Below are 20,937 nucleotides of genomic sequence, written 5' to 3'. Positions count from 1 at the left end.
TTTAGGTTTGCTGCCACTAGATGTCGCACTAGAGCAGAATCTCATCCACAAACGCTACGGCCCACCAGACTCCATTTATAAAACCAGTGATTTTACCTCTTAGATGAACTGAAAACACTTCAAACTGGACAGAAACAGAATAAAAGTCTTTCCAACAATCCCAATTCAAGCAGAACTCCTGTATGAAAGACTGAAAGTGGAGCTTGAGACCATAAACTGTTTACTGAGCTTATAAATCAACTTCTCCATAAGACTCAATACTATCAGACTTCTAGTTTGCAGTCAATGGGGCTGCCCCCTGCTGGTCATAAGAGGGAATGCAGGTTCCACAGACCAGGAAGCTCGTTGCATTATTACAGTGCTGTGAAAAAGTATTTGACCCCTTCCTCACTTATTATTTGTTTGCACATTTGTCACACTTAAATGTTTCAGATCATCAAAAATGTATATATTCGACAAAGATTTGCAGTTTTTAAATGATGATTTCATTTATTAAGGGAAAAAGCTATCCAAACCTACCTGGCCCTATGTGAGAAAGTAGTTGTGCCACTCTCGGCAGCAACAACTGCAATCAAGCGTTTGCGATAACTGCCAATGAGTCTTTCACATCGCTGTGGAGGAATTTTGGCCCACTCTTCTTTGCAGAATTGGTTTAATTCAGCTGTATTGGAGAGTTTTCGAGCTTGAACCTTCTGTTTAAGGTCATTCCACAGCATCTCAATCGGATTTCAGTCCGAACTTTGACCTGATCATTGTCCTGCTGCAGAACCCAAGTGTGCTTGAACTTAAGGTCACAAACTGATGGTTGGACATTCTCCTTCAGGATTTTCTGGTAGAGAGCAGAACTTATGGCTCAATCAACTACAGCAAGTCGTCCAGGTCCTGAAGCAGCAAAGCAGCCCCAGACTATCACACTACCACCACCAGCAGTGGTTTTTGCCCTTGGACTCTCCCATGGAGGCAATTTCTACCCAGTCCCTTTCTTATTGTTGAATCATGAACATTGACCTTAACTGAGGCAAGTGAGGCCTGCAGTTCTTTAGACGTTTTTCTGGATTCTTTTGTGACCTCCTGGATCTGTCGTCGATGTGCTACTTTTTCACATAGAGCCAGGTAGGTTTGGATAGCTTTTTCCTCTTAATAAATGAAATCATTTAAAAACTGCATTTTGTATTTATTCAGGTCATCTTTGTCTAATATTAAAATTGGTTTGATGATCTGAAACATTTAAGTGTGACAAATATGCAAAAATCAGGAGCGAAATCAGGAAAGTGGGAAATACTTTTTCACAGCACTGTATATACTGTCAATGATGAGAACAGTTATAATATAAAGTTTTAATGTCGTAAAAAATATGTTTCTAACAAATGTTAGTTTGATCCGTGTTTCTCTTTCTGTGAACGGCCGTAATAAAACAACGTAAAAGTAAAATATTGTAAAACACTGAACTGCTAATACAGTTTTTAAAAAGAAAACTATGATAGGAATTAAACATTTGTTAGTTTGATGTGTTAATGTGAGGAAGGTTTCAGCTCTTCATTTATTCAATAACATCTGTTTTTATCCACACAGCAACTTTTATTTCTGGATTTTTCGAAGCAAACTGTGGTTTTTGTATTAAAGTTTTTCCAGAGTTTTGGTACCTTTTTGTTTTTCTTTCCCTCGACTGCTCAGCAGTCTGTACTGTTTTATTTTACTTCAGCATATGATGGCGGTAGTATCCTCTCACAGCGTTATATATCCTATGTGTTAATTCCAACATAAAGATTTTAGAACAAAGATTTTTTCTTACAATAAACAGTTTGTTTTAATTAAATGTTTGAGGACATTACACTGAACAACAAAACAGGGAAAACAACTGGATAAAATGTGTCTCAATCATCATTTTTAATGAAATACAAATTACACAATGTTAACCGTTACACTTTAAGTAGGATTAATAACAAACTAAGCAGCTACAGATAAAATGTTACACCTACAAATTAAATCTATAAAAGTTTCTTTGCAACATTAATAATGATCAAACATTCCTGCACACAAACTGAAACAAGTATCTAAATATGAGATGTAGACGTTAGCTGACAAATCCTAGCAGATAGTGTTTTGGAACAAAGCTACGCTACAACCCGTTCACTCTCTGCTGATCAATCAATAATCTGATTATTATTCTCACATATGAACCTTTAACCAGATGAGCTCAGAGACAAAAAGATAAAGACAGCGTTTGGACGAACATCATGAGCACAAATCAGAAAGTGATGTTTGGTAAATGTTTTATAAACAATTATGTTACCAGGTTCACCTGAAACTCAAATATTGGCATCCTTATTAAGATTAATTTTGGCTGTAATCTTTTTAATTCTACTTCCGTGTATTTCTGCATTTGCTGAGAAAGGAATTTTATCGAGGAGACTTTGCTTAAAATCTTTCTCCAGTTTGAGGTTGAACGCCTTCGCCAGAAGTTTAGACGCCACAACAAACGTGTGCACCTCCTTGTTGAACTCTACTTCTGCTTCCAGGTGAGTCTCCTTCTTTACAGCTTTTATGATTCCTATGATCTCAATTTTCATCTCCTGAACGCCAACACTTTGAACCTGTGTGCAGACAATTAACAGTTTATACAGTGAGCACTGAAGAGTGTGCGACGTATTAATGAAGACATTTGGTTTTATTTCTGCCTCACAGACGTGGCTGACTGCTACCTTGTGAATTCTGGTGAATCCAGTTGAGTTCAGAGATACGGTTTTAAAGTAGTAGCTGGTCTTGACGTTCGCGACCTTAACGACATCTCCAACTGATAATCCTTTGCATTGTTCTGTTTTGTCTCGCCACATACAGACACTGATGGAACCGGTTTCATCTTTTAGTTGGAAGTGTTGTCTCTTTGTCTGTTTAAGCATCAGAACGGCATCGACCTGAACAAACAAAACAACAGAAACAAACCTCTTCCAAACTGTAAAATGGATAACATCTGTTCACTCAATTATTGTATTCAAAACAATAAGGATCAAGTTTTTCAATGTGCATGAAAGCTGATGTGTTCTCCTTTAAAGGTCCAATGTGTAGGATTTAGTGGCATCTAGTGGTGAAGTTTCACATTACAGCGTGCATCGCAGACGTGTGTATCGAAAAGGACTCACCCCGAAATTCCACCAGGCAAGGCTTTATAACACTGCGTCTGAGTCGTTTACCGACTGTCCGACGTTTACTTTTCAAGGAAAAATTTCCATTTAAGAGGCAGAAACCTCGGACAGACCCTGACTCTAGGTGGGGGGTCGTCTGCCTTGACCAGTTGGGGTGAGTAAGGGGGTGAGCGAGAGAGAGAGAGAGAGAGAGAGAGAGAGATACTTGTGTATCTCATCCTTAAAAAGGAAACAAAACTGACTTCCTTTCTCGTGTCACGTTAATGCAGCATGAAATTCGATCTGGATTCTGCACGCAGTATTTTATTTTGAAAATTGACCAGATTCTCTATGCTGTTTCTGTGTCTAACTTTCTGTCAGTGTGATGTGCAGTTTGACACGAGTTGGTTGCAAATAGACCAGCTGCAGATTCTACATGGAACAGTGTAGAGAGACACTTGTGAGATACACCTCGGTGCTTCTGGTGGGATTTAGAGCATTGAAGAACGGGCGTGATCAGTCTATTTTTGACAAAAGCTGCAACCCACTCGTGTCAACCAGCACAGAGCAGATCACACTGACACAGAAACCGCAAAGAGAATCGGGTCAATTTTCAAAAGAATATACCATGTGCAGACTCCAGATCGAATTTCATGCTAGATCAAGATTGTGACACCAGACTGGAAGTCAGTCAGTCAGGGGAGATTGTTAGCAGAGACACACACTGTTTTGTTTCCTATTTAAGGACGAAATTCACAAGTAAATAACGTATTGGCAGGCAAAACGCTCTGCTGACACTTCTGAGGCGCTCTCGGCATGGCGTATGAAACCATACCTGGTAGAACTTGGTGGTAACAGTAAACATAGTGGAGCATTCAGCAGCTAAAGAGCCAGATATTTCCCTCCGGAGTTGGTGGAGAACAAACACAGAGCTAAAAGAGTGAACGTTGGCGTTATCAATATTTAAACTCACCTCTGTAACGGTTCCTTCAACACTCACTCCTGTCCCGTCAGTTAATGATGTGGCTTCGTTAATGGAGTAAAACGGACTCTCGGGGTAAATGAGTTTCTGAGCTTCCATTTCGATCTCTTCTGGGACTTCAACAGAATTCGTTTCTGACACTCTGCTCCGTTGATTAACCTTAAACCCATACTCGTCTTTAATTAGCTTTCTGAACAAGTAGGACTTCTCTTCCTTGATTTCTTTATTGCGCTCTTTTCCATAGACCATCACTTTAATGCTGGCTGTCTCATCAGCGACCCCCAGATAGAAGAAGAACTTTTTCTCCTTATCTTTGGTGTAATATGTCCGCAGACCGGATTTCTGAACAACTTTTCCAAAAAAGCCGTCAGTGTCACAAAGTTCTTGGATGGATTTCAGGTCACGGATGGATTTTCTCTGCAAACAGGAGAAAAACAATCCCAGAGAACAAGTTGTAAAGAAGTGAAAGAACACTAAAAAGAAAAACCACTTACCCAAGGCCCATTGTTTCTCTCCTGGAAAACAAACATTTCATCATTAATGAACTGACAGAGATACATTCTCAGTATGAGTCTTATCTTAATTTAAAGCTGTACCGTCACCATCCAGCATAAATGTTAGTGTGAGAGTGCGTACCTTCTCAGGTGCGCCGCTCTTCTGTTGAGCTTTAAAAGGAGAAACAAACATCAGTCAGTGTCTCATTTCTTCATCCAGCAGATCTTAAGCAAAAAAAAAAAACAACCTCAAATCCACAGAAACCAAACTGCTGACTTCTTTTATTGAGAGGAAGTCAGTTTCTCTTAATGCTGATGTTCAGGTTACATCAGTTTCCTGCTTGTGTTTCCTGACAGATCTCTGATTCTTACGTTTATATCAGATTATGAACATTAATATATCAGCTAACATTATATTCTCTATATACAGTCACAGTCACATGGTGTCTCTCTCCCTCCGCCTGTGTTGTATCGTAGCCTCTCTCTGGTTTGTTTCCATAGCCGGTCTGCTCCGACTGCTGTTTTTATCATCTACGTCGGTGAATTAAGGATTTATTTCCACCAAACCAGAGTTGGTGATTGTTGGAAACACTAACAGAGACGCTTTTAATGAGTTTTATTCTGTATCTATCTCATTGTTTTGGTTTGAGAATGCCGCTTCAGTGTGACATCCAGTGGAAAGTGAATTTTGGATGTACAACCTTTAACCTGAGTGCAATTTAATTATTAATTATTATTACTGCTATTAAAATATGCAATACCCAAATCACAGAAGCTGCAATATGTTATATAACGGTTAAATTAGTGACCAACATCATTTTAATGAATAATAAGCAGAGATAGCCCGGCCTACTCAACAAATGTCACGTTATTGTGATCTGAAAAGTTTTTTCAGTGAAAGTTGGGAAGTGACACAAACTACAGGGTTGTGAAGTGATCTTCTGTTAACGTACCTGCTACAGGACTTTCATCCTCCTCTGCTGGATCACTTTTCTTCTTCTTCTCCCCTGAAAATAACGTGAAACAGTTTAACTTTTAAGACAATGATAAACAGAACAATGAAACAAAGAGAACAATAACAGCAGGAAGCTTGTGGAAAACTAATGTTATTTCCTGTGAATATTGATCAAAGATGAGTTTTGCTGATGGTTTTAGAAAGTTTTTATACATTTTTTAAAAATGATCATACATTCAGTCTAAGCAAACAGAATTAGATGAGACTGTGTATATCTTTGAACAGCAGCCAATCTGTGTTCCCTGAATGTTAGACGGCGGAGTTTTACCTGCTGCAGAGCTTTCATCCTCCGCTGGATCAAGCTTCCTCTTTATCCCTGAAAGTGAAGATTTGAAACACAGATTATTATAGTATATATTCCTGAGCTGGACCTGAACAGTTGCGTCCTAAATCCAACCTGATGAACACTCAGACGCTTATTTTAGGTTTTATTTTCATATTTAAAGTTAAAAGTATTTCTGTCGATCAGAAATCTACGTCCTCCCTCTGTGAGGCAGTTTATAGTACTCTAATGATCAGAATCAGTACATTAATAATCATTTATTTGAAGTTATTATGCAAGACATTTAAAGAGTCAGGACTTCTGTTCACTGCATCTCAGACCTTCTGACCCTCAGGTGTTTAAAAACTGAAGGTTATTATTATTATTATTATTTTTATTATTTTATCAGTTATGGATGATTTTAATTAAATAATTTGAAGCTTATTATTAATTATCTGAACTCACCCTCGTTCCCTTTGTTGTTGTTCCTCAGTTCGTCCACAAAGGGGCGCAGTAGGTCCTGGACATCAGCGTCCCTCCTCGGTATCTCTTCCATTATGTCACTAATCACAGAGATTGATTCTCTGACTCCGTAGTGCTCAATGATCTTTTGGGCCATTTTCTCTCTGCGGTCAGATGTCCTCTTACTTTTGGGGATTTTTGTCAAATATTCCAGCATCTTAAGGTACTGTGGCTTATCCAACTCCTCCAGGATGGAGGTCAGAGCTGATTTCCACTCTTTCTGTAAAATATCTGACATCTGTAGCAGACAGACAGGCAGACGGATACACAGACAGACGGACAGACAGACGGACAGACAGACACAGACAGGCAGAGATGTTAGACGCGGTTCCTGCACCCTCAGATGCATCAGACACAGTCAGTTACCCAGAGTTCATAGTGACACCTTCACAACCAAACCTCTAGATTATTACAATCAAAGAAAAAGCAGCAAATCTTCACATTTGTGAAGCTGATTAATAATTGACTGATTAATAATTGACTAGTTCTGCTAACTGATTAAAGGACTGATGGTTTCATTTATAAGAAAACATATTAAATGTATATATGAAGTAAATATTTCCCTGTGAACTCTGGTGGAGTACAAAGAGTAAAATACAGTAAGCAGCAGTTTAATGTAACATAAACAACAAACAGAAACTAGCACTGCTAGTAAAACGGTTTTATTCACTGTAATGTTTCAGATATTTAGACTTTCTATCTTTTGCTCTGTTACAGTAATGACTGTCACACCTGTAATTGTTGTATTTGACCAGTACATTAAGGTACAGACACCGTGTCGTCTTTTAATGGTGGTTATATCGGCGATATCAGTCAGCATTAAAGCAGGAAGACAAACAGATGTTTGTTCAAACCACAAGCTCAGTGTTTGTTTTCTCACCGTACTTTCTCCCCAAAAGAAACCATCAATAAATCCTTTCATTCTTACGTACTTTGTCCTTTTCTTCAACTTCAGGCGGATTTCTACTTTAATGTTAAATGTTTTGCAGTCAAAGATCCTCTCAGTGGCGGGAAGACAGAAATTTCCCCTCCCCCCCAGGGAGCAATGGTTCAGTCCGCTGTTTACTGCCCACAGACCAATCAGCTCCCTGAACTCAGACCAGCTGAGTTGTCAGCCAATGAGAGCAGTCTCTCTCCAGCACCTGACAGGAAGCAGAGAAATGTATTTACAGACAGGTAGAACATGAACAGACAATGCCAGGGGACAGACAGACATCATACATTAGTGAAATAAATTGTACAAAGTAAATAAAGTTTGGATTGCTTCGTTTATAATATTCAATTTATAGATGTGGGAATTTTAAAAGAAGAAGGATCAAACCGATGATATGAATATAAAAACTAGAAATGTAAACGTTGTAGTGTCGGTTTATCTACATTTGTTTACACGGTCCAATATGGCGGCGACGCTGACACATATGTGTGTGTCTGTGGTTACTATGGTAACAGCTCTGTCACTCACAAACAGCGGTTGGTGAATTAACAGCGTTATGAGTCGGTGTTCAGTTGGTTCAGTATCTGATCCTCCAACCAGCTCTGATTTTACTGAGAACACACAAACTCCTTTGTTTGGTGCAGGGAGCTTTTAGTTGGATTCAAACTGCTAATATGGATCATTGTTGACATTACAGAAACACTAACTGAGTCTCATAATTGTATTGATCCTGTATTGACAGTCAGACTGTGGACATATGACGGCCTTTAGCTCGTGTTTCTAGAGTTACGTGTTGTTGTACAGATCTTTAGTTTAACCACAAACAGCCGTAATATCACTATCACTCTCCACCAGACTCCAGAGACAGAAACACTCATTTTACCTTCAGATCATCATAACTTCATTAAAGTGAACAGAAACAGAATCAAACTCATTAAAGCGTCTCTGTTAGTGTTTCCAACAATCACCCACTCTGGTTTGGTGGAAATAAATCCTTAATTCACCGACGTAGATGATAAAAACAGCAGTTTCAGTCGGAGCAGACCGGCTATGGAAACAAACCACAGAGAGGCTGCGATACAACACAGGCAGAGGGAGAGAGACACCATGTGACTCTGTTTCTTTATATAGAGAATATAATGTTCATGCAACATGCAGCTCCCCACCCAGTGCTTCCATTAAAGAGGCCTCGACAGTCGCTGTGTGTTAACTCTTTATTTAACAAAAGCTCAAAGGAGAAAACAACCAGTTCCCCCATTTACAAATATATATGTAACTTTTACATCTTTTTAATGCACGAAGAAAACTTCCGGGTTGGAGTGGAGACATCTACAGCTACAGGTTGGACTCCTTCTTCTTACTGGCCTTTTTCACTGCTGCAGTTTTCATTTTCCCCGACTGGACAGCTGCACTTTGACCCTAAAGCACAGAGACGTTTGTTACGTATTACGCTAACAGACATATCAAACCGCAGTGAAACCCTGGTTGTATCTGCAGTGACTGTCTGCTTATAAACTGAGCAGATATGTGTGAGTAAAACATATCTCTCATTCTCCTTAATTAAACCCAACTCAAAACTGTTGAAGTATCAATTGTTGTTCTGAGTGCAGTATTTTAATCATTATTATTAAATTTGAATTGACTTTATATCGTTACAGAAATGTAAACCCCAAAATGAATTGGCTACCAGTTGATAATTAGTTAATGTAATAATTTTATTTAGTGAAAGAAAAAACACAAGTGTAATTTACTAGTTTTAACTTCAATCAACTGTATGAAACTGACTTAATTTACCAAAGTTACCTCAACAATAAATACTTTACTTTTCATGATTAAATTTAAACAATGTGAGTTGAACTAACTCATCAGGTTTTAGTGTAATAATCTACGACTGTCAGCCTCTTTTAATCAGATTTCTTGTAGAATATAGATGGTTTTATTTTGTATATCGAACTGTGTCAGCTCAGACAGCTGATCTCAGGTCAGCAGAGCAGAGACGTTCCTGCTGCTACCTGGGAGGTTTTGGTGGATCCGGTTGGTTTCAGGGTCAAATTTGGCTTCTCTGTCTTCTTCTGTTTGGGTTTAACAGGTCCGGCAGGATCCGTCTGAACCAAAGAAATACATTTTTAAACATTGGAATCAATATAAAACAGTAAGAGAAGCTCAGTGAATTGATGAGTCTGCTGAGTTATGGATGATGTGCTGTAATATCTTTATGTGATTGAAAGTGAAATATTATTTACAGTTTGATGGATTTATGTTTTTCTTTGATTCTGGTATAAGTTATATGTTATATAGTTATGAAACTATAAGTAATTGTTATAAAAGGGGACACCTCAGGGCAGTGTGATAGGTCCTCTACTGTTCCCAGTTCTGAACAATAAAGAGCTCAGACAGCTGATCTCAGGTCAGCAGAGCGGAGACGTTGCTGCTGCTACCTGGGAGGTTTTGGTGGATCCGGTTGGTTTCAGAGTCAAATTCGGCTTCTCTGTCTTCTTCTGTTTGGGTTTCACAGGTCCGGCAGGATCCGTCTGAACGGAAAGAATAAAACACTGTTGAAAGAACTGCTCATTATGGATAACGGCAGCAGACCACTGATAGTTATCATTATATTATAAACTCTACACTGTATATATACGGTCTATAGTCACAACCAACAGTCTGAGTCCCCCAGAGATTAACGTTAGCTTACGCTGGCGTCCGTTTTAACGCCTCCGACTGAGGAGACCTACAGGACCAATTCCAGACCTCAATGCTCATCAGTACAAAATGGTCGATATTGATCTGTGAGATCGGATCGGTTCACATATTGGACCTTACAACAAACAGAGTCAGATAACTGCTGGTTTTCTTCTGGATACAAGAAAAGAGGCTAAAAACATAAATAATAATAATAATGATAATAATCTTTCTTTCACTTTCACCTTGTCAGCTTTGCAGCTCTTCGGTTGATCTTTAAAAGAAGAAACAAACAGTTTGTTGGTGGTTTTCAGGTCAGAGTCTCGTGATCAATTGTTCTTTCTGTAATAATCATAACAATAATAATAATAATAATGATAATCCGTAACATTTATTTGTCTAGAGATTTCTTGTATTGTAGGTTACAGGCCGTTAATGTTCCCTCTGGTAGTTGGAGCTGATTAAATCTTTTATTTGATCTGTTTTCGACCTACCAGCTGCAAGCTTTCGCTTCTTGGCTGCTGATCCTGAGTCAGCTGCAGATTTGCTCGTTGTCGCTGAAAAAGACATTTTAAACAGTAAATATTAAAGGTTAAATATGAGATCATAAACATATTCTGTATATACAGAAACAGTCACATGCTCCGATTGATCGGACGGATTTATCAACGGTCAGACATTCTTTTAGTATTGTAAACAGAGAGAGATGTTTATGAGTGAATTTTAATACTTTAATAGTGTTAAGAAGAGTGTTAAGTTCCTCTTGCTGGCTGATCCTGATTCAGCTGCTGCTTTGCTCGTCGTCCCTGAAGAAGACATTGTAAACAGCTGAGAGTGTGTCTCATTGGTCGTCTCATACAATGTGACCCTCTGCGCTCTCACACTCGCCGCTCGGAGGAACTCGTCTCTGCAGGAACTCACCTTTGTTTTTCTGCCGTAGTTCCTTCAGTTTCTTCACAAACGGGATGAGTGGACCCTGGACGGCTGCGTCTTTCCTCGGTATCTGCATCATCTCTTTATTGATCACCGAGATGGACTCTTCCGGCCCGTAGTACTCAATGATTATTTGTGGGATCTGCTCTCGGGCCTTTCCGGCCTTCTTGCCCTGAGGGATCTTATCCAGTTTGAAGAGCAGCTTGCTGAACTGGGAGTCTGTCAGATGCTCCAGGATGTTGGTCAGAGCCGCCTTCCAGCCTTTCTCCAGAGCCTTCAGAGACATCTGCAACACAAACACCGGACTGTGTACTCAGGATGTCCCGCACATATCTGAACAAACCTCTGACTGCCTTTATGTTCCTGTACTCTGCTGTACTGTTGTTGTTGTTGTTGTTGTTGCGCAGTCAGAGCCTCACCAGTTCAGGTGTGTAAAAACTTGTTTTTGAAATACTGAAATGTGAAACTGAAAGAAATCCATATCATTCATCCTTATTGTAAATATTAATTCATATTAACTGTTAATTACATATACTTACAAACCACTACACAAAACTTTATTTATAAAGCTAACAGCTAACAGCTAACGTTGGGTTTATTTTACATTTTACTGGTTTAATCATTAAAAATATGTTAACCACAAAGTCTCAGGGCTGTTTCACACAAACGTATTTATGTAAAAATAATTAGAGTAAAGTTTAATGAGGTACAGTTAGTGAACCCTGAGCACATAAACACATAAACATCTTTAAGGGGGAATTATTATTGATTATTGATAGAAACAGGTCAGTTCAGTCTGTGGGTCAATAGAACTGTTTGTTTGGTTCAGAACCAACCACACTCCAAACCAATATCAATAATCAATCAATAACTAATCTCAGTGTGAAGTTTTTACTGCATCGTTCAGGAGAATAAAATGATCCTGAGTGGAGCAGAAACATTTATATACCCAAATATGAAACACACGGATCAATAAGATGATCAGAATAAAGCTCTCTGTATCTGAAGGTATTTATAAAGTGTTCCCACCGTATCGTCTGCTCTGCTGCCGTCACTGTCACTATCACAGACACTTTCACTCACTGTCTGTGTTGGTGGTTAATGGACGCCGTCAGTGGCGGGAAGGTTAATACCTGAGGAAGGTGGAAGATACCAAATAATGTTCAACAACCCGTTTGTGAGCTCGTCCAGAATAAATGCTAACAGACTCACAGAGACACATTTTACATCAGCAGATGTTTGATTTCTTCCAACTTGTTAAACTGTTAAAACCTCAAAACGTCCAGTTTGAGTCACAGTGACCCCCAACCCCCCCACTCAGGGAACAATGGTTCAGTCCAATGTTTCCCGCCTACAGGCTGAGACCAATCAGCTCTTTACTTTCAGTTTCAGGTTGTTTGAACTGGAACACAACCTGAGCTGCAGCGAGCTAACGTCCAACAGAAATAATCATTGTTATTAATCAGCAGCTGCAGAGACACAGAGAGAGAGTAACAAACAATAAACCTCCAGACCGTACGTCAGCAGTAACACAGTGGGGGGGGTACATCAGGCAGACAGTGAACAGAGTTGATGTGTTAGAAGCAGGAACAGTGTGCAGCGTGAGGATCTGATCCACTTTGACAAGAACCACATTGTGATGGACGACTGGGTCAGAACATCTCCAAACCTGCAGCTCTTGTGGGGGGTTCCCGGTCTGCAGAGGTCAGTACCTAATAAAAGTGGTCCAAGGAAGGAACAGAACCAGAGACAGGGTGATGGGGGGCCGAGGCTCATTGATGCAGGTGGGGAGTGAAGGCTGGCCCGTGTGGTCCGATCCAACAGACGAGCTACTGGAGCTCAAACTGCTGAAACACAATGTGTGTTATAAGATAAACTATATAATGAGTGTGAATAAGTAGACCTTTCTCACAGCAGCCGTTGGGACATGTAATAGTCGGGTAAACCTCCAATCAACACTATGAACATTATTATTATTATTATAATCATATTTCAGCTGAACGTATTTTAACGAGACTTTAAAGCAATCTCAGGAAAAAAAGCTAAAAATAAAGACTCTTTTAGCGTTCAGATTAATATCTAGTTAAGCTTTTAAACTATTTGTGTAGCGACTGACGCTAAATGTTTAATTATTGAACACTTTCTGAAAAGCTAAAAATAAAAACACTGTTTTATTTTTCACACACACTTTATTGCAAATCCACGATGAGTTTGATCCATTTATTGATTACAAACAGCCTGAACACAAAGTAAACATTATTTAATTATTATAAGATGTTTCTGAAATTCTTCCCTCGTTCAGTTTAATCTGGAATAAACGAACAATGTAACATCTCATACAACAACAACAACAACAACAACAAACATCAACAACAAACACATCGAAGGTTTTAAAATAAATAACTGAGGCTCCGTCTGACCGCCTCCCCTCGCCGCTGATTGGTCCGCTCTACAGGAAGTTGTGACACTTTAACAGAAAAGGAAGTGACCTCCAGCTGCTGACGTCGGGGTCGTCAGGGGTCAGAGGTCACGGTCTATGTGACCATGTACTCTTGCCGTTTGTTGAGTCGGACCTGGCAGAGCGACACGGCGCCCACCGCCACGTAGATGCCGGCGGCGATGAAGCAGTTGATGCCGACCTGGTTGTAGAGGCCGTAGATGTTCTGAGGAGGATTTTTACTGCAGGAGAAGAAGAACGAAACCGTCACCTGACCCGTCATAAGCCCCGCCCCCTTTCTGCTCTCTGCTCCAATCACAGTTGAGCAACTTACATATGCTATGCTAGGCTAATCTATGTTGGAAAGACAACCACATTGTGAAGATGGGACTTATGAAGAGTCCTTGAATGTCTCAGAGACATATTGATTGTTAATTATTGATTATCAGTGATGTGTGTGTGTGTGTGTGATAGGCTCCGATCGGTCCAGCTGATTTATTGATCATCCCGTTCATAGCGACTCACTCGTTGCGGATGTCTTCCTCGGTGAACGGGACGTCCTCGATCAACACGGCCGACTTGGCGCTGAAGAAGATTCCCAACATGGCCTGAAAGAGAACAGAGGGGTTCAACGGGAGGCTCGGGGCCACAGCAGAGGTCAGTGCGGAGGTCAGTGCGGAGGTCAGAGCGGCGGTCAGAGCGGAGGTCAGAGCGGAGGTCAGTGCGGACACAGAGCGGAGGTCAGTGTGGAGGTCAGTGCGGAGGTCAGAGCGGAGTGTAGTGCGGAGGACAGAGCGGAGGTCAGTGCGGAGGTCAGTGCGGACCACCTGAGACTCTGACAAATACCTGGAAGAATCATTACCATCCCATAAACGATGTTCACTGCTCCAGTAAATAGGACGAACCTTAGATACGACTTTGCAGTGGGAGATATTTCTAGTTCCACTCAGAGAACTAACGTTACGTTACGAACCAGAGTTACTAAACTTAAACTTGTGTTTGACCAGTTAAATGCTTTTAATTTGACATTTTTAACGTTTTATCAAATAATTTCCAGCACTTTCTTACAAACACACTAATATATATTAATGTTTCCAATCAGATAGAATTTATTTTATTTGACAGAAAATTGATCTTCTACAGTTAAAGAGGAAATTACACAATAATTAACATCCTCTAATAAACCCTGAATACCAACATCAACAGATTATTATTGTTATTCAATATGTCAATACTTTCAGTTCATTATTAATAAAATGATTTAATTGTTTCTCTGTTTGTTGGAGCTGCAGTGAAGATTACCGACGCACTCTCAGGAACATTATTATTGATTATTGATCCAATAACTACAGACTCACAACTCCTGCGACACTTTTCAGAAACGGATCCAGTTTGGTGTCAAACACAATAATGTTTAAATGTTTAAATCACGTTAAGTTCAATGAAAAAATAATTATTTATAACAATTTATTTAAAGTTTGAGTTCAAATATTGATGGTGAAAACAGCTGATTCATGTTTCTGTGTTTTATTAATAGTTAATAATTTTATTGACCCGCTGGTTTTGGAGAAGTATTAATGATTAATGTCCTAATAAAGTCAATGTCTGTTGGACTCAATCAGTTAATAACAATAAAAACAATACACGTATGGATCCATAATGGAACCAATCATTAGCTGCAGCCACACTAATAATAATAACAATAATAATAATAACAATAATAATAACACTAATAACAATAATAATAATAATAATAATAATAATCTGAACTTCCTGTTGGAGACAAACTGACTTCCTGTTCTGAAACATCACATGAGGCCAAACATAGAAAGTCACATGATTCCTTTTTCTGTCTCTTTAGTTCCTGAATTCAAACAGTTATTGATGAGAATCTTCTGAATATTGATGGAAAATGTTTGTAATCAATCAGAAATCAACTGTTTATATTTTAATATCTGTGCCACCAGCATTTAATCTGAGTATCCAGACTGTAGACGCCTCCATAACGTTAATTACACAGGCACAAGCCAACTGATCGATCCAGCGCTGTATCGATTATTGATTACAAGAGCAGAACAGAATCTAACGTTATTGTACATTTAGCTAGGCCTCCTCGGGCTCCGTCTATTTACCGGAACAGACTTCACCCTCAGGTATTACTGTGTGACAGACGGTTTGTTTTTCATCATTTTTAAAGTCTAAACAATCTAAATAAATAACAATAATCATAAAAACAACAACTGAAACGTTACTTTAAGATAAAAACGTCTCGTTGGACGCTCCTCAGTGTGAGTCCAGGAAATAGACGGAGCCCCGTTCTCTTACCAGCATTATGACCCCCCAGATGCTGATCACTATCCCGCAGGCGGCCATCTTCGGCCCGCAGAACAGAAGCGACGGCATGCCTGAGCTCGGTGTTATCGATCAATCAGAAGCGGGTTTTATTTCTGATTCAATGATCGGAGAAATGTTCCCATGAAGGACGACAGCTCGCAGTCAGCTGATCCGCATCACTCGGTGGAACTCGGTGGAACTCGGCGGAACTCGGAAACTATCGGCACCCGCAGCGCAGCGACCAATGACAACGCCCAGTGCGCCAAGCCCCGCCTCTTCCTCTGACGCCGACCAATGACGTTCAACTTCCAAAGTCGCGCAACATTTCCTTTCTCCCTCTGTCCGCCTTTGTTGTCGATATTTATCTGCTTTCTTTCTGAATATGTGAGATATAAACAACCCGCGGCGGGTTCTCGGTGTTCGGTCGGGCGCGGACGTTAAAAAGCGTTTATTAAACTTTTCCCGGGGTTTCTATGGAAGCGCGCTAACGATAGCGAGCTAGCTAACGTTACCGGAGCTAACTTTAGCTAGCAGCTAGCTGTGTTTGTTTGTTTGTTTGTTTGTTTGTTTGTTTGTTTGTTTTGATTGAAAACAAGTTTAAAGATAAAAGCTTGAACTCATTCACCGCCATGACGTCTGCTTCCGCCAAGGTAGGTTCTCACCTGGTTACCGGACATTAGCCGATAGCTGCGCACCAAAGTCCACTCAGAAAACTGCTCATTTTACACATTTTATTACGGTACAACTGTAAACTGCATTACAACTTATTGATCTTTCTCCCGCCTTTATTACTAAACTCTGATGGTAGATTCGGCTCACTGTTAAAACAATAAAACTCCTCTTTTAGTATCTGAATTAGAAACAACCTTTACTGATGAAGTGTTGTAACGAGGTACAGAGACAGTTCTGACGTGATTTTATAATAAACAATCACTTTTATTGATCAGGTCTGTGCACACATACACAGGCTAATGGATCAGCTACTATATACAGTTATACAGACAGACAGACAGACAGCGTTATAGCCCCCCCCCCGCAGTCTGTTGCTCATCCTGATGAAACTCTGCTGCAGGTCGGGGAGATCTTCTCGGCTGCAGGAGCCGCCTTCACCAAGCTGGGAGAGCTGACCATGCAGCTGCACCCGGTGTCGGACTCCAGCCCCGCGGGGTCAGTTCCTCCGGTGACCCGGTACCGACAGTAATGGTTCATAAACTGGAGTTAATGTTAATCAGTGTGTGTCTGCGTCCTCAGAGCCAAGTGGACCGAGACGGAGATCGAGATGTTGCGTTTGGCGGTGCGTCGGTTCGGAGACGACCTCAACAACATCAGCACCGTGATCAAAGAGCGCACCGTGTACGTCTGCACTCACTCATACCCCTCAATGTCTTCTAAAGCCCACTGACCAAAGCCCACTGACCAAAGCCCACTGACCGAAGCCAACTGACCAAAGCCCACTGACCAAAGCCCACTGACCAAAGCCCACTGACCGAAGCCCACTGACCGAAGCCAACTGACCAAAGCCCACTGACCAAAGCTCACTGACCGAAGCCCACTGACCGAAGCTCACTGACCAAAGCTCACTGACCGAAGCCCACTGACCGAAGCCCACTGACCAAAGCCCACTGACCAAAGCCCACTGACCAAAGCCCACTGACCAAAGCCCACTGACCAAAGCCCACCCCGAACCCCTTCAGTCACTTTACGTTAAACTTCAACAGAAACGTTTTTTTATAATAACTATAAAACTATGTGATTATTGGAGAATCGGAACATTGGTAACATTTTAATCTTTAATGTTCAAACTTTATTAAATATGAAGCTACAGCCAGCAACAGGTTAGCTTAGCATAAAGACTGTAACTGCTAGCCTGGCTCCGTCTGAAGGTACCGACACCGACCAGCGGCTCTAAAGCCGATGAACTCGTTACGTCTGTCAGACTGCAGGAAGTCTCCCGACCAACAAATAGTCCCACTGTGAGTTGTTCATCAGCTGTAGAGCTGCTGGTGGGTGGCTAGCAGTTTCCACCTGTTTCCAGTCTTTATGCTAAGCTACGCTAAGCAGTAGCTTCATATTTAGTGTACAGTCAGAAGGGAGAAAGAGAAGAAGTGGTGGTCACTGGATGCTGATTGGCTGGCTGTGTAACCCCCCCCCGCAGGGCGCAGATCAAGAGCACGGTGAAGAGGAAGCTGTACGAGGACAGCAGAGTCCCCATTTCCTCCGAGTCCCCGAAGAAAACCGTCAAGAAAACCGCTGTGACGCCGGCCCCCGCCGCCCCCGCCATGATCGCCGTGCCGACCTCGCAGGTTGTCGTGGCGACAGGCATGCAGAATAGTCCCTCTCTGGCCCCGCCCATCAAGAAACAGAAGACGGCAGGTGAGAAACGGCAGGAAGTGACTTCTGTCAGGAAGTAGACGTGATGATGACGTCTCCCCCCCTCCCCCTCTCCCCCCCCCCAGATGTGACCCTCAGCGCTCTCAACGACTCGGACGTGAACAGCGACCTGGTCGACATCGAAGGACTCGACTCCAACAAGAAACTCAACTTCGACCAAGGTCAGTCTGTTTATTGTTTGTTTGTTTATCAGACCGATGTCACGATGTCAACGTTCATTATCGATAGATATACTTTATTGATCCCAAGCTGGGAAATTGCAGTGTAGCAGCAGCGTTACACACAGTAACAACACAGACATATCAAAAAAGTAGGGATGCACGATAACTTTTTCTTTAATACCGATAACCGATAACACACACACACACACACACATACATATATATATATGTAAGATCATGACATTAATACAATGAACAAACACTTTTGGTGGAGATAGGCCTATTTATTTTTTCCAATGATGAACTATTGGCAAGCCTCTCAAAAAAAATAAAGGCTCCTTGAACTGATGCAAATACATGCAGCGGGATTACAAACTGGAAAAGTTTATTCCAGAAGTTCAAAAATATAAATATATATAGAAAACTGATGCACTGACACAAGTTAGATTTAAACATTTCTATGTAAACACAATCTGAAAGTGCATTCCTCAATAACAATAAATCAAATGTGCATAATGTTACACTGAAAGAGTGTATCCATGGTAACAAAAATTAAGTTTAAATGATTTTGGCTTATGGTTCTTTCAAATGAATACCTTTTCACTAAAGTAAACGAGGTTCAGTTGTTTTATCGATCGAGAGAGAGACAGACAGACAGACAGACAGACAGAGAGAGAGAGAGAGAGAGAGAGAGAGAGTTTTATTTACTTATTTAATGAAATGTATGAAATTGTTCTTATGTAATTTATTTGTAGCTTTGGCAATATTGTTGTTTTACATTCATGCCAATAAAGCTGATTTGATCATGATATCGGACTTATCGGAATGACGTAATCATTTCCTGTTATCGTGCACCCCTACAAAGAAGCAATATAAAAAATGGATCAAATGTATAAATAAGCGGTCTAATTGTCGTACAAAGTAAAAATATAAGGTGCAGTAAACAGATGGTGCTTGGAGACTGTGTTGTTATGACCATGAGTTTTAGCTGTTATTGTTGTTATTGATTGATCTGCAGATGATTTCCTTGTTTATCGTTAATCTCTGTCGCCTCAGGAACCCTAAACCTCCTTTATTGTCCCAATCAGCTGCTGAGATATCGTCCATACAGCTGATTATTAATATTAATGATGCTAACTGCTGGAGACTGAACGTGTGTAACTGGGTCCATGTGTCCGTCTGTCCTCAGAGAGCCTGAACCTGGACTCAAGCCTCATCATGAACTCCAGTGACCTCCCCCTCCTCTCCCGCTGACCTTCGACCTCTGCACAGAGGAGCTCTCTTATTACTCACTGACGTCTTTTTTAGGTTCCAGCTGCAGAAACACAGGTTTTATTTTACAGAGTCAGTCGGTTTTAGAAATCAGAGTTTTTTACGTCCTGTGTCGTTATCATGAAGAATAATCGGCGTCGACCTCGTAGAGACGCTTTAATACGAAGAAGCTTCCTCGGCCGGCTGAATCCTCTTTAAATGATCTGTATGAAACATACTCTGTCTGCTGCACAACAACATTTAAACCGGGTTATTATATTAAAGTGTCTCAGAGCTACGGAAGCCTACTACTGCCAAATAAAAACAAATCAGTATCAAAATATATCGTAAACAATTTATTGTTCTAACAGGATATTTTTATGTTAATTATAATACCGACACGTTCTGTTATCTTGTTCTAACGATAACGTTTTAACGTTGATCAGACGCAGCAGATTAGTGTTATTTTGTGCGAAAATGTGAAATATTTGAAGATACTGTAATCTATAAACGATAATAATCTCACGCAACGTTCCCTAATAATCAATAATAATAATAATCATGATTAATCCTCCAGCCGTCAGACATCAGAGCCCAGATCAGAACGAATCCAACCAGAATATCTTCAGTCGCATTCATAATAACTCTCATTGTAAATCATGGTTCATAGCCTCCGTTACCATAGTAACCTGCTCACTGCTGTCTGTCTGTCAGTAGTCAACAGTGAGAAACACCTCGTTATGTCGTTAGCAACGGATCCACTGAGCTCGTTAATCCCCTGAAGTTGTTTCAACGAGGGGTCCACTAACTGCTAATGTTAGCCGCTAACAGTAACCAGTTTAGTTTCCTCAAATCAATCGATGTCAGGTACCAGATACCGACAGCAACCACTCATAATTCAGCTGCTACACTTAAAAGGTCAGAGGTCGTGAAACGGTTCAGATCTTTCTTGTTGTGGAGGAAACAGAATATTGTTTCTTCTGGAGGATTCAGAGTTTCTGAGCAGCTCCAAGTTTCCAGGAAGTTCTCTGGAAACGTTAAAGACGCAGTTTACTGAACGAACGCTGAACTCGAGGGACAATTTATCTAATCTGTCTTTATTATTGTGAATAATTCTCCAACCAGTGGGTCTGACTTCCTGTCTGTGGCTCTCTGAGCTTTAAAAACACAGCTATATGTTTGTTTGGGACTATTTCCAGCGGCGGATGAATCCTCATTTGGTGCAGCAGCGGGACGGTGAGAAGATCCAGCCGGTTGCTTTCAGTCTGAATCCGTAGCAGACTGATTATTGATCATGATGGTAGAAAATCTGCTGATTGAACATTTTATGAATCAGTGACGTAAAAACAGTTTTCATTACGTTAAATAAAAAAAACCTGAGAACAGTTTGTGTCTATTTATTTCCTTCGTTGGTTCGTGG

At 40.6% G+C, this 20,937-nt stretch overlaps 4 protein-coding genes and 1 long non-coding RNA gene across 12 annotated transcripts; 2 read left to right on the top strand and 3 right to left on the bottom strand.

Annotated features, from left to right (window-relative positions):
* Positions 1-1,863: 1,863 nt before the first annotated feature.
* LOC127360497 (uncharacterized) lies at positions 1,864-7,453 on the bottom strand. 3 transcript variants are annotated; one of them, XM_051394941.1, is made up of 9 exons: positions 7,330-7,452; positions 6,341-6,635; positions 5,882-5,929; positions 5,552-5,605; positions 4,741-4,769; positions 4,599-4,619; positions 4,096-4,521; positions 2,703-2,945; positions 1,864-2,594 (listed from the first exon to the last, which is right to left on the bottom strand). In XM_051394941.1, the coding sequence occupies exons 2-9, from the start codon at positions 6,633-6,635 to the stop codon at positions 2,310-2,312; spliced, it is 1,401 nt and encodes a 466-aa protein (XP_051250901.1). In that variant the 5' UTR covers positions 7,330-7,452; the 3' UTR covers positions 1,864-2,309. The 3 variants fall into 3 exon arrangements, with proteins under 3 accessions (XP_051250901.1, XP_051250902.1, XP_051250904.1); XM_051394942.1 differs by having other exon boundaries at positions 2,703-2,915; positions 7,330-7,450; XM_051394944.1 differs by lacking the exon at positions 1,864-2,594 and having other exon boundaries at positions 2,811-2,953; positions 7,330-7,453.
* Positions 7,454-8,531: 1,078 nt separating this feature from the next.
* Positions 8,532-12,092, bottom strand: LOC127360501 (uncharacterized). Of its 3 annotated transcripts, XM_051394947.1 has the most exons (7): positions 11,973-12,092; positions 10,932-11,229; positions 10,505-10,567; positions 10,256-10,284; positions 9,770-9,862; positions 9,344-9,436; positions 8,532-8,750 (listed from the first exon to the last, which is right to left on the bottom strand). In XM_051394947.1, the coding sequence occupies exons 2-7, from the start codon at positions 11,227-11,229 to the stop codon at positions 8,667-8,669; spliced, it is 660 nt and encodes a 219-aa protein (XP_051250907.1). In that variant the 5' UTR covers positions 11,973-12,092; the 3' UTR covers positions 8,532-8,666. The 3 variants fall into 3 exon arrangements, with proteins under 3 accessions (XP_051250907.1, XP_051250908.1, XP_051250909.1); XM_051394948.1 differs by lacking the exon at positions 9,344-9,436; XM_051394949.1 differs by lacking the exon at positions 9,770-9,862.
* A 1,020-nt stretch (positions 12,093-13,112) lies between these two features.
* On the bottom strand, positions 13,113-15,930 carry rnasekb (ribonuclease, RNase K b). Of its 4 annotated transcripts, none has more exons than XM_051394954.1 (3): positions 15,706-15,930; positions 13,906-13,988; positions 13,113-13,622 (listed from the first exon to the last, which is right to left on the bottom strand). In XM_051394954.1, the coding sequence occupies exons 1-3, from the start codon at positions 15,781-15,783 to the stop codon at positions 13,478-13,480; spliced, it is 306 nt and encodes a 101-aa protein (XP_051250914.1). In that variant the 5' UTR covers positions 15,784-15,930; the 3' UTR covers positions 13,113-13,477. The 4 variants fall into 4 exon arrangements, with proteins under 4 accessions (XP_051250914.1, XP_051250913.1, XP_051250912.1 ...); XM_051394953.1 differs by lacking the exon at positions 15,706-15,930 and adding an exon at positions 14,181-14,414 and having other exon boundaries at positions 13,906-14,061; XM_051394952.1 differs by lacking the exon at positions 15,706-15,930 and adding an exon at positions 14,169-14,311 and having other exon boundaries at positions 13,906-14,097.
* On the top strand, positions 13,964-15,851 carry LOC127360505 (uncharacterized). Its single transcript, XR_007883765.1, has 2 exons — positions 13,964-14,097; positions 14,169-15,851. It is a non-coding gene; the product is annotated as an uncharacterized LOC127360505 (long non-coding RNA).
* An 84-nt stretch (positions 15,931-16,014) lies between the features above and the next one.
* On the top strand, positions 16,015-20,902 carry cunh17orf49 (chromosome unknown C17orf49 homolog). The gene is made up of 6 exons (XM_051394950.1): positions 16,015-16,364; positions 16,787-16,881; positions 16,966-17,067; positions 17,870-18,087; positions 18,171-18,266; positions 19,456-20,902. Exons 1-6 carry the CDS (start codon positions 16,344-16,346, stop codon positions 19,518-19,520), a joined length of 597 nt encoding a protein of 198 aa, XP_051250910.1. The 5' UTR covers positions 16,015-16,343; the 3' UTR covers positions 19,521-20,902.
* Positions 20,903-20,937: the final 35 nt, after the last annotated feature.

This window comes from Dicentrarchus labrax, unplaced genomic scaffold (assembly GCF_905237075.1).
Source record: "Dicentrarchus labrax unplaced genomic scaffold, dlabrax2021, whole genome shotgun sequence".
Taxonomy (NCBI): domain Eukaryota; kingdom Metazoa; phylum Chordata; class Actinopteri; family Moronidae; genus Dicentrarchus; species Dicentrarchus labrax.
Note: the sequence above shows the minus strand (reverse complement) of the source record. Positions and strands in the feature narration are given on the sequence as shown.